Here is a 17201-nt window from a genome sequence, read left to right on the forward strand (position 1 = left end):
ATGTCATAATTACGTAAAATTCTGGCAAATTAGGTGGCCCAAACGGTTGCATATACACTGACTCTGCGTGTAATGAATGCAAGAGAAGTGACAATTTCACCTGGTTAATATTGCCTGCTAACCTGGATTTCTTTTAGCTAAATATGTAGGTTTAAAAATATATACTTCTGTGTGTTGATTTTAAGAAAGGCATTGATGTTTATGGTTAGGTACACATTGGAGCAACGATTATATCCAACGCAGGACACTAGATAAACTAGTAACATCATCAACCATGTGTAGTTAACTAGTGATTATGATTGATTGATTGATTGTTTTTTATAAGATAAGTTTAATGCTAGCTAGCAACTTTCCTTGGCTTCTACTGCATTCGCGTAACAGGCAGGCTCCTCATGGAGTGCAATGTAATCAGGTGGTTAGAGCGTTGGACTAGTTAACTGTAAGGTTGCAAGATTGAATTCCCCGAGCTGACAAGGTAAAAATCTGTTGTTCTGCCCCTGAACGAGGCAGTTAACCCACCGTTCCTAGGCCGTCATTGAAAATAAGAATGTGTTCTTAACTGACTTGCCTAGTTAAATAAAGAGTATATAAAGGTGTACATTTATTTTATTTTATATATATATATATTTTTTTTTATCGGCCAAATCGGTGTCCAAAAATACCGATTTCCGATTGTTATGAAAACTTGAAATCAGCCCTAATTAATCGGCCATTCCGATTTAATCGGTCGACCTCTAGTCTAGACACAACAGTTGTAGTATAGGCCTGAGTCATTGCAGTGGTGTGCAACATACTGGGGATTGTGACTCCCTATCACAGGTCTAGTTAATGGGTGAGGGTCTACAGTCTGCTCTGGGTTTAGAGAGGAAGACTAAGAGAGAGGGTTTTGGCCAGAACAATACAGACGGAGACTGGCCCCCATCTTGCCCTCTCCGCCCTCGCCACTTTACTGTGACTGCCATAGTTTCTGGACATTTCCTGCCTGCTAAGAGACCGCAGCACGGTATATCACTTACCCTGTGTGTGTGCGTGTGCGTGCGTGTGCGCGCTTGTAGGTTTGTGCGCTCGAATGTGTGTCCATCCCTCATTGCCAGCTTACTGCCAGTCTATGGCTGTTGAGGTCCTGGCAGGGCTGGATGATGGATCCAAGCAGTCCGATAACTTATTCATGATGCTGGAAGAGCAGGCTGGCCTGTGAAACCATAAAGAAATACTCTTCTACAGCACTCACCCTCAGCCCTCCTGAAACCTCTCATCTGCTGCCCTCTGTCCTCTCTGCTCTGATCTAACCATACCCTGATGGACACTGAATGTGTGTGAGAGAGAGGGCTCTGTCACACCACCGGGAGCTGAACCACATCTCACTCCTGGAGATAACCATAGACATCAGCCTCTAAATTTACTGGCACCTTCTTCCAAGTCTGTGTCATTCACTGAGGCTGTACCAGAACATTCCGAATCCATGGGGTTCAGGGAGTCCTCCCTCCCTCACTCCCCCCATGCAACCTCCGGTAGAGCCTCGGACCAGGCCACCTCCTGTCAGACAGATGTTGCGTAACACCTGGAACATCCTAAGGTTCTGCTGTTGTGGATCAGCAGTGGGAACCGGGTCAGGGATCAGTGGTCCTGGCCGGACGGCTCAGTGTGTCCTGGAGTCTGTCCAAAACCCCAATCCCCTCTCACTTCCCCAGGCCCATCTGTCTGTCAGGGCCTGTATACTGTACACCAGAGGGAGAGAGCGATAGGGAAGGGGAAAGCTGGAGCGATAATTGGATGGGGGGGGGGCAAGAGGAAGCTGGCAGGGGAGAGAGAGGGAGAAATGGTGGTTCAGATGAAGAGCGGGAGGATGGGACAGGTAGAGGGAGATGAGATACGGGAGAAGCAGCACCATATCATAGCAGGGCTGTTTGGAACTCAGCTCCCTCTGCTTCTAATCTGTTTCTTCCCTCTGGGGCTCTGCGCTGGACTCTGGCTGGACTGTACTTAGCTCATGGCCCAGAGAACACAAGAAAAGCACCAGGAGATGGCTGCACTCAAACTAGTGAATGCCATTTGGCAGTTTGTGTGCGTGTGCACTTTTAGAGTTCACAAGCACGTGTGTAGGAGTTTGTGCTTGTTTGTTGGGTGTGTGTGTGTGTGTGTGTTTCTAATAGCAGGTTGACATCAGTTCCTCTCACAGACGGCTGCAGTGAGTTTGCAACAAATTAAGCCTAGGTGTGGACCTTCAGTCACCATGTCTCTACTGTCACTAATGTTTGACACAGAGCAGATGTTTAGGAGGTCCACAGGGTTAAGCACACAGACTTAGAACATAAGACACTCCGGATCGAACTGCTGGACCACAGCCCGAATTGATATTTAATCATCCTATTTCTCCCTGTCCAAGAATGTTGTTGATAATATCAGACAGCTTGTTGAGCATTTTGGGATCCAGAATGCAGGAGGGAAAGAGAGGGGGGAGACCGAGAGATGGGAGACCGAGTGGGGAGAGAGACAGTTGAAGATGGAGTAAATGGCTCCCCCCGTAAATAATGTCCATGGAGGGGAGGGGGAAGAGGGAATTGGATAATTGGAAACCGAGTGATATACTTACAGAGATACATGGGACATAAAACATGCATGTTAGCAGTGTAGGATTTAAAGCTGGTGCTATTACAGAGGATCCCATTTCAAATGAACTGTTTTTAGGGAGCCTGCACTATCTCATATAGACCTATGGCATTATGGGAGGAAGATAAGGGGCTTTCCCTCAGATCACAGATCGTTCTGTAGATCTCCAAGATCATAGATGGTCACAGATCGCATGCCACAATGTCTGTCTAGTTGGTTTTTGCTTTGCTGTGTAAGTGTTGGTGCATATATCATTGTTTGATGTTTATGTATGTGTATGTGTTTTTCAGTGCAAGTCTATGTGGGGAGAGTCATCCCTGTGTGTTTGTACTGGGCATAGCCGAGAAGTACTCGATGTCCCTGGTAGTGTGTTAACAAGAACCAGATTTCTCTGGTAGCAACTTCACTGTGCCTGGAGCACAACCACCACCACACTCAACCTCCAGACTCCTGCTGGGTTCTAGCCCACAGCCACCCCACGAAGATGCAGGGCTTAGTGTCTCAAATGACACCCTATTCCCCATTTAGGGGTTAATCATAACTACTACCTAGTGTGTTTTCATACATAGTTTTGAGCTATAGTTATAATCAGAGTTTATTTGTTACATTGTGTTTTTTTAATTTGGCCCATTTTGGTTTTACATTGTCAAACCACTACAATTCCTAAGCAAAACCACTTATCCATGCAAGTAATTTGTTAATTGGACACAAATGCTCACCTTAAATCCATCTATGATTATCATGAAGCATCACTTGTGTCCAAATCTTCATATTACTTTCGCTTTTGTCTTCTAACAACATTATGGGAGGAATTCGCAATAGCCGCTCTAACTTCAACTTGAATAGGTTATATTCAGTAGCCTATAGCCCCTGTCTCCCCTAACCTGCATCGGATACACTCATCAATGCACTGCTACTCACAGAATGTCTGAGATATCAAGTTATGATGCTGCATGCATTTTGCAAACAACTAGTAATACTGCGCGACTGGTTATTTTCCTGTGTTTGGTCTGGACTGCATTCTCACCTGCCGCTGAATCGGACCAAGATCACCCTTTTTGAGCAAACCACGGTGCGTTGTGTGGATAGTGTTCACACCAGTCCAAAGGAACCGAACTAAGGGGGTAAACGCACCAGAGTTCTGAAAAAACGCTACAAACCAATTAAGTGTGAAAGGCCCCTTAGTCACATTTTCCTTGGTGTCTCATTTACATCAATGCATGACTAAGGGACAATTTGACACATTTTGGAAAAATTCCTCTTCCTTGAACTTGTCTGTAGGCGAGTATTGACGGCATCCACAATAATCTGTTTACTTTTGCCACAGCCAGGAGGTAGCATGATTAGCATCTTCCCCCCCAAAATGATGTTAACAAAGCTGCATTGCAAGCCATAACTTCCTAAGTGTCGATACCATATTTTATTTTCTGCGAGAATGTTATTTGTTGCAGTAATATCTGAATATTACAATGCTCTCATAGTTCCATCAAGCCACCGGTGAGTTTTGCAGCTGGTAATCAATCTGCGTCTGAGTGCCCAACAGAAAAGGAAGCACACAATACAACTTTATTGTCCATGTTACAGCAAACAGACTGATGTGGCTGTGAGAATACATAAGGAAATAGTTCCAGTTTTGCGTAACAAAATCCCAGTGACTATTACAGAGGTATGCATGCAAATAAAAATAAAAAAAACTAAACAAACTTAGTTTGAAGTGTTTTTGAGGACGTTGCGACTTGCAAGGCAGCTTTGCTAACATCGGTACCATGAATTACATGCATTTTTTTGAGATGATGCTAATCATGCTAACCCCTGGCTGTGACAAAAGTTAACAACAGTTTATTGTGAATACGGCCACTACTGGCCTACAGACACAACTCAACGTTGTATGTGTAGGCCAAAGAGGAATTTGACCCCAAAATCTATTTTGGATGTGCTATCCCTTTAAGAATACACAGCCAATAAACACACATGTTCCATCCCATCCCGCTTTGATGACACAAGCAAGCAAAGATGATGAAGAGAATCCCTTTAAAAGGGTCCATCTTTTTTCTTTTTCTGATGAAGACTGCTCGTATAAACAGCAGTAAAAAAACTGAATGATGCCTCAATATCAGGATAAAGAGGCTTTTAGTTACGTCTGTAAATAAGCCAGAGATGTTCTTTCATGTAAGACAGTTGTATCGTGCGCCATGTGGGCGGCATGTGAAAAGCACGGAGGCGAGGGTGCGGCCGCTCCCTCCCAGGCTCCCTCAGAGCGGGGTTGCCAGAGGTTGCCGGGAGGTCAGAACGTTTTTTTTGTCTTACGGCATATAAATCACGTCTATCTAAACAAACAAGCTAATTAGAATCATGATAAAGTGATCATTGTAAATAATTATTTTAAAGGCCCTCGTAAAAATGCATTTGTCAATCAGCTAGGCCAAGCTAGATTTTTGAGCCAGAGAACAGACACGAGTGTATATAGTACACTGGGGGCCTGCCTCGTTAAAATAAAAAGGCCCTGCTAAATTACAGAAGTTATTTCAGTCATCGCAGAGGTCGACCGAAGTCCTTTGATTATACTGGTCCTGGATCAGAATTCAAACCGATCTGGTTTAGTCAAAACCACACTAGCCTTGACTGAAACTGTAGTCTACTGAAAGGCATGGGAGTTGGAGGAGAGAAAGAAAATAATATAAAGCAGGGTTAGTGTTAATGGAGGTGTCAAGCCTGTGTTTAGGAATGGTGTCATCGAGTGGGTGGAGGAGAAACCGAAGATGCAGCAGAAAGTGTGAGAGTAAGTGCCTTTAGGACAGATTTACAAAGGTTTGGGCTTTATTTTCATTTGTATTTCTGCGACTCCTCACATCCTAACTCCTTGCCGCCTCCTCTCTTGAATATTAAGATGGTGGTTACATGATAGTGCCAGGAGTTTTTCCCTTGCCACCTGACGATAAAAAAAAAAAACACTTGAGCCTACCTACTGTAGTTATCTACATGTTTTTCCTGGTCAGGTCATGTGGTTAGGAAAAACTCCTGGCCTTAGTTCTATGACTTGAACTGATTCACTCCGGTAGGCATTCCACTCATAAGCAAAGCAAAATATTAAAGTTGTGGAGATGATGACAGGTGGATTTCAGGGCGCTCTCTTTCCAGCTGTGGAGACTTTACAGATGTGCTATCTTATTTTGATCACTCTGATGTCACTGAGATTTTACTGCAAAGCAGGACATTCCAATGAGCCTTGTGATTTGCATAAATTCACTGAAAACCCTCAGTTCTCTTTCTTGCTCGCTCAAATGCTAAAGCACCAAACAGAAGAAAGGTCCTACTACTGTAGGTCCTACTCTACTACTGCAACATTCAAATGTACAAAAATGTATCTGAAGGGCAGCCATACACATCAACAACCATAATTTTATATAGCTTGACACAAGATAGATATCGGTCTTCACTACGACGTACAAGTGTATCTGAAATACAGCCATAGGGTACACCTAAACTGTAACCTATTTTTAACCTATCAAAATTAATTAACTTTTTTTTTATATAATCAAATCCTCCTGCTGCAGGATTATTTTTCTCCTGTGATGATAACTGATCAAATTAATATCCGACTGTAGATCTGTGTTGAGAAAGTTATTTAGTGGGGATAGTTGACTTGGAGAGGGTATTTTTCAACTGACGCTCCAGGGGTAGGCTTAACTAATAGAGGATCTTCAGTGTGACTGAGTGTTGGGTTTACATCTGAGCATCGTATTCTATAGAGGGATACAGCAGACTGACAGACTTTTGGAAGGATTGAGTAGGAAAGGGGACTCAGAGCATCAACTCCAGCTGCTCCCTCTGTGTCCTGATGCCCCCCCCACATCTGTCCTGACTGGCTCAGGAGAGCTGCTGCAGATGTTGTTGACGGGCTATAAAGCAGGGAGGAAGTTTCAAACTCCAAATGTTTATTTTTCCTATTCTTTTCTTTTTACACGTTAGATCTGAGAGGATATGAGTGATTCTATTGGGACTGATAGAAAACAGATTGGAGTGGTGCCTCTGATTTATTTGAGCGGTGCCTCATAAAAGTGTTTGTGTGTGCTTGTAGGTCTTTGTGTGTTTGTGGGTTGCAGTGAGACAGAGCTCTTTGACAAAACATGCATTCATGCACTTAGATAAATGTGCACACACACACTACCCAGTGCCAGAGACCTGGGTTACAACATAATTCATGATTTCAGATCAATTGCACAGTCAAACTTTAACCGTTGAAGACCGAATGGTTGTGTACAAGTTAACAAAACAAATATGCTTTATTTAGTTTTCTAACAACTGTCTTATTGCCCTGTATCTTTTCATTATTCAATCTAAACCAGAATCATATGCAACCAAAAGTGCAGTTTGAATTGGGACAACAAAAAAGAGGTTGGGCTGGGAAAAAGGTCCTTGTTTGCACAGTTGGTTATTGTGTTTCAATCTGGCCCTCTCTGGCTGTTTTTTGCATTAAGATGTATTTGTTGTTTGGTTCTCTGCCTTGCGCCCGACGCTGTATTTCTTCAGTATCCTGTCTCCATTTCTGTTGAAAGCATTATGGCATAAAGAACAAAAAAAGATAGATTTATCCACTTTTCTGTTCTTTTCAGAAGGTCATCGCAACTAGCAAACTCTGCTGAAGTGAATTTAAGCTGACTTGTTTGTTCGTTGTATTTTCTCCTCCAGCTCTCTTTTGGCATGGAGACAGTGTGGGCTGTTCTGATGCAGCCTTCTAATCCTCCCTTCTACACACACACACACACACACACACACACACACACACACACACACACACCTCATTGGGCCCCGCTAGTATGTTACCGGTGTGGACAGACAATAAGAAATACTATTTAGGGGCCCCAATCCCACAAGCCGGAGGACAACAGTAACTAATGCACTTAAGAGCAGCCAAACTACCAGGTCCTATTCTCATTTATGTGGTTTCTCTCGCCAGCTAGATTTTTCTTTCTATTGGGTGTTTTTTTTCTGACAACTCACTGCAAGTGGATGTGATTTCGACTTGCGTAATGCGTGCAAACTTGGGTCTAAAGCACAAATTAGGCTATTGGAAGCAGTGCAAGAGTTGCGTGCCTGTGTAAAAGTCAGAATATGGCACTGAATGGATTGGCCCGCCCGGGGGGCTGCGTGTGTCTGACTGTGTCCAAGTGTGAGATGGTGTGTAGTTTATGCCGTATCGCTAACAGATCTCTATCATGTGTTTGGGTTAATGTGGTTGATGTGTTTCCCGAGTGTCAGACCCATAATTTCATACTACAGTATGAGTGTTTTTGATCAGAACACAGTCCCTCCCCTCCTGACCTTTTCCTACAATGTGTTCTGAGAAGAAGGTGAGGAGACCGGATTTGAGGAATCAGGGAATGTCAAATTGGGAAAGTGATGAGTTCTTTTTGCATACCAAGTAGTGGGACAGGAAGTGGTCCCTGGGAGACTTCCTGTATTCACTGTAGAGATCTCACACAACGTTCCAGAACATTAAACCCCTCTGCTCTCTGTGTGCTCAGATCCTCACAGCTGAGAATGCTCTCATGAAGGTTTGAAGTCCCAACCTTTAATCGAATTGTACAAGAGTTAGTCAACCCTGGAATCCCCCGTCCTCCTTGATTGCACACTTACAGTGCATTCGGAAAGTATTCAGATCGCTTGACTTTTTCCACCTTTTGTTACGTTAGAGCCTTATGCTAAAATAGATTATTATTATTATTTTTTTTAAATATCCTCATCAATCTACATATAATACAAAGCAAAACCAGATTTTTAAAAATGTTTGCACTTACTACAAATAAAAAAACTGAAATCACATTTACATAAGTATTCAGACCCTTTATTCAGTACTTTGTTGAAGCACCTTTGGCAACGATTACAGTCTCGAGTCTTGGGTATGACGCTACAAGCTTTGCACACCTGTATTTGGGGAGTTTCTCCCATTCTTCTCTGCAGATCCTCTCAAGCTCTGTCAGGGTGGATAGGGAGCATCACTGCAGTTATTTTCAGGTCTCTCCAGAAATGTTCAATCGGGTTCAAGTCCAGGCTCTAGCTGGGACACTCAAGGACATTCAGAGACTTGTCCCAAAGCCACTTCTGCGTTGTCTTGGCTGTGTGCTTAGGGTTGTTTTCCTATTGGAAGGTGAACCTTCGCCCCAGTCTGAGGTTCTGAACGCTCTGGAGCAGATTTTCATCAATGATCTCTCTTTACTTTGCTCTGTTCATCTTACCCTCAATCCTGACTAGTCTCCCAGTACCTGTCGCTGAAAAACATCCCCACAGCATGATGCTGCCACCACCATACTTCAGTGTAGGGATGGTGCCAGGTTTTCTCCAGACGTGACGCTTGGCATTCAGTCAAAATGGTTCAGTCTTGGTTTCATCAGACCAGAGAATCTTGTTTCTCATGGTCTGAGAGTCCTTAAGGTGCCTTTTGGCAAACTCCAAGCGGGCTGTCATGTACCTTTTACTGAGGAGTGGCTTCCGTCTGGCCACTCTACCATAAAGGCCTGATTGGTGGAGTGCTGCAGAGATGGTTGTCCTTTTGGAAGGTTCTCCCATCTCCACAGAGGACCTTTTGGAGCTCTGTCAGAGTGACCATTGGGTTCTTGGTCACCCCCCTCCCTGATTGCTCAGTATGGCTGGGCGGCCAGCTCTAGGAAGAGTCTAGGTGGTTCCAAACTTCTTCCATTTAAGAATGATGGAGGCCACTGTGTTCTTGGGAATCTTCAATGCTGCAGAAATGTTTTGGTACCCTTCCCCAGATCTGTGCCTCGACACAATCCTGTCTTGGAGCTCTACGGACACTTCCTTCGACCTCATGGCTTCGTTTTTGCTCTGACATGCACTGTCAACTGTGGGACCTTGTATAGACAGGTGTGGGCCTTTCCAAATCATGGACTCCAATCAAGTTGTAAAACATCAAGGATTATCAATGGAAACAGGATGCACCTGAGCTCAATTTTTGAATGCGCCTGAGCTCAAGGATATTTGAATCTCAAAGCAAAGGATCTGTATACTTTGAAATAATATATTTCTGTTTAAAAAATATATGCATTTGCAAAAATGTCTAACAACATGTCTTTGCTTTGTCATTATTGTGTGTAGATTGAGGATTTTTTATTATTTAATCCTTTTTAGAACAAGGCTCTAACGTAACAAAAAGGGAAGGGGTCTTAATACTTTCTGATGGCACTGTAAATATACTAGTAGACACTCAAATGCTACACCTAACACACTTGGAATTTCGCTTTACCTATCAAGGTCAGAATCAATTATTCATTATTCGCTAATCATTAAGTACCTGCCCTGCCATGTTTACCTACACTCTCTTACCGTCTCTCAAGGCTACCGTCACGCCAAATCAGCCGGTCTCTAGTTCACTATGTCTGTCTAATTTTGTGGCACTGATCTGGCTAGCGTAGCCATTGAGGCTTCCTTTTCATCTAATAGTTCCCATCAGGCTGGCTGGGAATGGTGTGTTCTGGCTGCATCAGACATTGTGGTGAAGTGAAAAAATCTGTCTAAATCTCCTGGAGCCAACCCCCCACCCCCCCCCCCCCCCCCCCCCAGAGCCCGGTGGGTTAACACGACTCACAAAACACATTACAGAGTCAGCAACTTCAAAGTGAAGGTCGAGGTTTGGTTGGGGGTGGAAGGGGGCGGGTTGGTAGGGCAAGTGGGTCACATACAGCATCTGTAATTGGGGTTTTTAAGGTTTCGTTTTTTTCTGCAGATTCTGAGTCATCCCCAAATTGGGAATGTCTGTTAGGCCTGCACCCAGCTGCTCTACTCTACTAGCATGGGAGTAAGTCAGACTGGGTTAGAGCTGGAGACGGCATCAAATACCAGAGAAGCTTCACATCATGCAAGAGGTAGAGAGAGACAGACCATGTTGTAGTGTAGAGTATTAAATGCAAGCGAGAGCCATGGTTTTATTTACACACACACAGCTGTCTTACTATACCTGTGAGGACTTTTTGGGTACCAACAGTTGATTCACATTCAAAATCCTATTTGCCTTAACTCCTAATTATAACCCATACGCCTTAAATGGCTTTTTCACATTTTAGGATCGGCCATAATGTCCTCACTTGTTCGAATTCTCCTTGGTTTACTATTCTTGTGAGGATTTCTGGTCCTCACAAGTATAGTATCAAACACACACACAGCTCACTTAATATTTCCCTCCATCAGTCTTGCTGGGTCAGATGTGATTGTATGTTAGCTTTGCATGTCTGTTTACACATTCAACAACTTATTACAGTTGGCCTACTGTATGTTATCCAATTAGGTCTAGATATCATAACTCTAAACCTATAGCCCCGGTTTCCTATAGTGTGTGTGAATGTAAATCTACAGGAATACCCCACACCATGTTTCAGTTGCCCCATCGGGCTCTATTATTGAGTGTGTTAAAAAATGAGCTTTGGCACAGCTTGGCTGTAGTTCAACACAACAGGGTTTAGGGGTTTCCCCTCTCTCTCCTCTTCTCTCTGTTTTATCTTTCCCTCCCTCTCCCCCTTTCTCATTTTCTCTCTCTCTCTCTCTCTCTCTCTCTCTCTCTCTCCATGGCGGCTGTGCATGGGAAACAAAACACTTTTTCAAATGGTAGGGCTCTTATTGGCTGATCTGTCTTTAGCGTTCCTTATTGGTCCACTGCGTCCTCCGAGACTTGTTTGCTAGATTTTCCCTAAAGAAAGAGCATTCTCTCCTTCTAGTCACTGTTACCTGTGTGTGTGTGTGTGTGTGTGTGTGTGTGTGTGTGTGTGTGTGTGTGTGTGTGTGTGTGTGTGTGTGTGTGTGTGTGTGTGTGTGTGTGTGTGTGTGTGTGTGGCACTAGTCTGTGCTTGTTACACCCTGATAGTTGTGACTAATAAAATAATGTAAACACACATCGGAGCATAAATGTCTTTCTGCTGTTTGTTTTAATTGGCCTCAGGGAAGTGTAGCCAGCCAGTTAGTTACAGAGCAGACCCAGGTCCTGGCAGTAAACTCTTGATTCAGAGCATTAGCTAGCTGGCAGAAGCAGCTAACACTGACTGCATCTGAAATGGCACCCTATTCTCTATATAGTGCACTACTTCTGACCAGAGCCCTATGAGCCCTGGTCAAAATCAGTGCACTATGTAAGGAATAGGGTGCCATTTTGGGTGATGCTAAGCAGACCTCTTCTTGGGGTCGTGTGTGTTGAAGTTTGACACACAGACACATTGGTTGACCCTTGCACAAGCACTCACCACAGGCAAAATTGTTACTTCAATTATATTAACAATAGTCTTGTGATTAATTTAAGCAAATTAATTGTGATAAAGATTCACTCTATTTTTTTCAATTACATTTTATATTAATATCTCCCTTTCGCTCCCCTCTTCCTCCCTCTTTTTCTCGTACTTTTTCTCCCCCTCACATTCTATCCCACCTCCCCTCTTTCTCTCACGTTCTCCCTCCCTATCTCTCCTCCCCCTGGTCAGGTGCTGCGTGGGGCCCAGCTGATAGCAGTGGCATCAGCTGACGGAGGGGCCACAACAGTGGAGGGCTCCCCCCTACAAGCCAGTGACATCCAGGTGCAGTATGTCCAACTGGCCTCCGTCAACGAGCACACCGCTACTGTACAGGTGAGGAACGCACACAAACACACAGAGACACACGTCCTTGGATGAACTGGCCATCGAGTCCGGTGGGCCTGACAGCAGCATTTCTGACCTTCTCTTTTGTATCTTAGCATCGGTTCCAACTTCCTGTTGCTCAAATTCCTGAGGTACACCTTTTACATTTACACACATCCAGTAAAGTAGACTGCGAAGGTACATTAGAGGTCTGTGCGGGACTGATTTCCTCATCACGCTGCTGCAGCTTTTCATACTGTAACCGCCTGGTCCCGCTGGCTTTTTGTCGGATTTCTACCCGCTTTCGCAAGAACTGGTCCCGAACCCAACCGCAGTCCCACAAATGTTATTTTAGGTGTATGTGACGCAGATCACTTGACAGCCATGGTCCCAGCTATTTTGCATTCAGTAGGCAATACAAAAATGTGCAAAAAATAACCCAAGAAATAGGTTAAATTACCAGAGTTTCTCATGTGGCCCATTATTTATATTAGGCTATCAGTATTACTGGGCTACGTCAGCGAATAGGCTAAACTTAGTTTGAAAGAGAGACAAAGTTGGCTCAAGAATGGACACTTTCACTTTCTCTTGAGCTATGTGTTGCATAATAGCATACCTTAATAGGAGCAGAACGCTTGGAGGCAGAGACAAATATGAGTGATCAATATTTATTACCAGACAATGTGGTAGGCTTAAACTATAGCTTAATCATATTTAGGACGTACATTTCCTTCATTTCCTTGCATATAGCCTACTCTATTTAATAGAGACCACACGCGCAGCGGATCTCGCAAACCCAACTAGGAGAGGTAGGCTACTTAACTTGAAGCAGCAACAATGATGGGAGCGGATACATGCACTTTCTTTTACATTTTGCATAGCCTATAGCCTACCTTCTAAGAGCGGGACGATTTGCAAGCAGAGACAAATAAATGGGTTATCAATATTCACTGAAAAGGAAAAGGCGCATCCGTGCACCTTTTCAATGATGATCAAATGTTTTAGTTGCATCTCGACTCGCGTTGATTGAGCGCCTTCCACTTCTTTCCATTATCAATATTTATTTCCAGACACTAGTAAACTCTAACCTTAACATGATTAACCACCACTTGATGGTGGCATCACAGGCCTCTGGAGGGGGGTGGATTAGTGTAAGGTATTGTGGAGGTGAGGGGGAAATAAGGAGAGGATATGGATGAAGTAGGTATTTGTAGATGATGTTAGAGTAGGTGGTTGAATGGGTGTTGTGTGTAGGGGTGTTAAAGCTGGTTCAGATGTTAGGGACATTGGGGGTAGGTGAGGTGGGGGAGGAGTATAGAGGGTTGGGTTCTAAATATACCTGAGTGGTTAAGAGCTCACACAGACATTCAGTCTCTCACACCCCCTTTAAATGACTCACACCATCTTGTGCAATATCCCAGTAAAACTATGTGGTGCGATGCTCTTTCTCCTTATAATTAGTGACATGTTGAAATCAAAATGCCAGTGTAATAATTAGCAATTTCACCAAACTGCTTGCAGGTACTCAACACTCCGCTTTTCTCCCTATTGTCATGCTTTCATTCAAAGCGAATGCCCTTCTCCTTTAAGTCCTAGAGTTGGTGTTTTAATTTAACAATGTAAAATGCACAGATGCAGCTTCAGAAAGAGGAAAGTAATAATTACTAGATTAGCTTTGAATCCCTTGATGGTTGAGTTCAGAGAATGGGAGCCATGTGTTGAAAGCAGTAAGGGTACACAGGCACCCACAGCAGTCCCTCCTTTTATGTGGTCAACTTGGCAAGGCCAGAAACACAACAAAAGAACGAGACCTTCTCTTAGTTTTTCACTCATGTTTTGTTTTCGAAAACCATGTTGAATGCCACATGTCCTCCGTAATGCTTGGTTTGCTCACTTCCCCAAAAGTCAAGTTTTATATGGATATCTCCGATTCGTCCCATCGCCGATTCGTCCCTGCGTGACATTATAAAAAGAGTACCCGAAAAAAGCTTGGCTCTTTTAAAAGTGATTTGTTTGGCTGTTTGTAGAAATGCCAGTCCTGCTCGGAGTTGGAGTAATTTGAGTCTCCTTGTTCATTAGGACTGATGTGATTGTATACCTATGCATACACAGAGAATATCCTGCCCGCCACCTATCACTTTTTTTGGGCGACTAGCTGAATGAGGCATGGCATCCTCTGTCATCCCTGGTGTCATCTGGTCATCCCCACATCACTTTGTCGGTTCTGTAATTTGTCCCACCTGTCCCCCATTCCCCTCTTGGAACCATAGACATCCTAAATTAATTAATTTCTCTCCCTTACTTCCACCAGGCTTGTGTTTGTGATGTTTCTATAGATGTATACATGATTGCCACCCCATACATTGTGTTGAGCTGCGGTCTGGGTTCCATTTCACCTCTCTCCCCTCTCTCAGCAATCAGACCGTTGTTTGTGTACACTTTTGTGAATGGGCTTTATTTGTTCTAATGGTTGATTGTACACAGACAGCTTGACAGAAATCAACAAAGTTGACCGGGCCTTGATCAATCTCCAATTTCCTGTTCCCAAGAGATGAAATTAAGCCTCTTGGGTTAACCAAGGGCATATGGACCAGGCAGGGGAGAGAATACAACTGTTGAACAGCCACTACATTTAGTTCTGTTAGGCTACTCAAAGAGAGACTACTCCATTGTCATTTAACAAAGTTTTAGAGCCCACTCTTTATTTTGAAATTCAACAAAACGGTGGCCACCAAAATTTCACCTTGTTTGCTATAAAGCTGAAGGATTGGTGTTTGAGAAATGTAGGCTAACATTCAAATTCATATCAAAACGTCTGTAAATGTCAGAGTGGGCCTTTAAACATTTAGCAAATCAATCACAGTGGGCTTGTGAGGAGATGTACACTCAAGGCCAATACTGACCGTTGGGTTGCTGCCCTTTCCAATTCTAAGGTCATGGAAAGGTCACTACATTTTCCCCTCCCTGAAATGTGTCGAACTGTTTTCCCAAACATATGGTAGCATTTATAACTAAGCTCTTGAAAAATTACTTCAGCTTTTTATTTATTTATCTTTTAAATTTTTTCTCCCTCTTTATTTAATAGTTTCCATTACACAAGCTAGATCAAATAAAGTACACAAGCTAGATTCAAATAAGATATTTCCGAACAGGAAGGCCTGTTTGGCCTCGTGACAGATTATGCTATGTTTTTTTACATTTAGCCTTGTGATGGTTCAGACACTGGTCAGGTCTAAAGCTGGCCCTATTACACCCTAACAGGGTCTGGTCCTGGGCGGGGTCCTCATACGGTGCCAGAGATGCCTGTTATAACCAGATGAAAGACAATTGCGTAGATGAATAGGAAGAGTTTTTTTAGTTTGACACCTGGGTCATATTCATTAGGCACCAAATGGAAGAAAGCTGACTGAAACAGGGAGGGACTACCAGGACTTGCTCAATAACAACCTCTTGTTTTATTTTTCTGTTGAAAAACACGTTTAAATGGTTTCCTATGGTGTGCTCTAATGGATACGATCCTGGGATATGCTTGGGAGGTGGTACAACTTACTATTAGATGTGTTTGGTTGGATGCTGTAGCAAGGTGGTCGCATAGTTTAAGCTGTGCGCTTTCTGTTGCAGGGCTGATTTCATGGCTGTTACTTATGTTGATGTCATGAGAGTTTGGTTTAATCTAGTGAAATCCTTTCAGTGTGGATATAATACTGTTGTCCAGATCAGACACCAGCTGGTATCCACTCACCTTTGTCTTGTGTTGGCTAGTCTGGTGCACCAGACACTTCTGTGTGCAATAGCTTGGGTAACTTGGGGATCAGTGGAGGCTTCTCAGAGGAGGAAGGGGAGGACCATCCTCAGTGAATTTCATGTACAACTATGCTAAATATAATCTCATGTCACCAAATAATTTATTAAAACACACTATTTTGCAATTAAGGTCTACAGTAGCCACACCAGCATGCTGTAGGGTAGCACCATGGTGTAGCCAGAGGACAGCTAGCTTCAAATCAAATCTAAGTTTATTTGTAACATGCGCCAAATACAACAGGTGTAGACCTTACAGTGAAATGCTTACTTACAGGCTCTAACCAACAGTGCAATTTAAAAAAAAAAGGTAATATGTGAACAGTAGGTGGTAAGTAAAGAAATAAAAACAACAGTAAAAAGACAGTGAAAAATAACAGCAGCGAGGCTATATACAGGCACCAGTTAGTCAGGCTGATTGAGGTAGTATGTACATGTAGATATGGTTAAAGTGACTATGCATATATGATAAACAGAGAGTAGCAGCAGCGTAAAAGAGGGGTTGGGGGGGGCACACAATGCAAATAGTCTGGGTAGCCATTTGATTACCTGTTCAGGAGTCTTATGGCTTGGGGGTAAAAACTGTTGAAAAAAAACTGTTGCCTTTTTGTCCTAGACTTGGCACTCCGGTACCGCTTGCCATGTGGTAGTAGAGAGAACAGTCTATGATTGGGGTGGCTGGGGTCTTTGACAATTTTTAGGGACTTCCTCTGACACCGCCTGGTATAGATGTCCTGGATGGCAGGCAGCTTAGCCTCAGTGATGTACTGGGCCGTACGCACTACCCTCCGTAGTGCCTTGCGGTCGGAGGCCGAGCAATTGCCGTACCAGGCAGTAATGCAACCAGTCAGGATGCTCTCGATGTTGCAGCTGTAGAACCTTTTGAGGATCTGAGGACCCATGACAAATCTTTTTAGTTTCCTGAGGGGGAAATAGGCTTTGTCGTGCCCTCTTCACGACTGTCTTGGTGTGTTTGGACCATTCTAGTTTGTTGGTGATGTGGACACCAAGGAACTTGAAGCTCTCAACCTGCTCCACTACAGAGCGTGCTCGGTCCTCCTTTTCCTGTAGTCCACAATCATCTCCTTAGTCTTGGTTACGTTGAGGGATAGGTTGTTATTCTGGCACCACCCGGCCAGGTCTCTGACCTCCCTATAGGTTGTCTCATCGTTGTTG

The 17201-nt window shown here is 43.6% G+C and overlaps 1 protein-coding gene across 1 annotated transcript in view; it reads left to right on the forward strand.

The window, feature by feature from the left end:
- The window catches only part of LOC120054050 (protein BANP-like), a 73450-nt gene that overhangs the window by 46455 nt on the left and 9794 nt on the right, over positions 1–17201 (forward strand). The window contains exon 12 of the mRNA XM_039001418.1: positions 12090–12233. Coding sequence (XP_038857346.1) covers positions 12090–12233 — 144 coding nt within the window. The remainder of the gene's footprint in view (positions 1–12089; positions 12234–17201) is intronic.

Source organism: Salvelinus namaycush, chromosome 9 (genome assembly GCF_016432855.1).
Source record: "Salvelinus namaycush isolate Seneca chromosome 9, SaNama_1.0, whole genome shotgun sequence".
Lineage (NCBI taxonomy): Eukaryota > Metazoa > Chordata > Actinopteri > Salmoniformes > Salmonidae > Salvelinus > Salvelinus namaycush.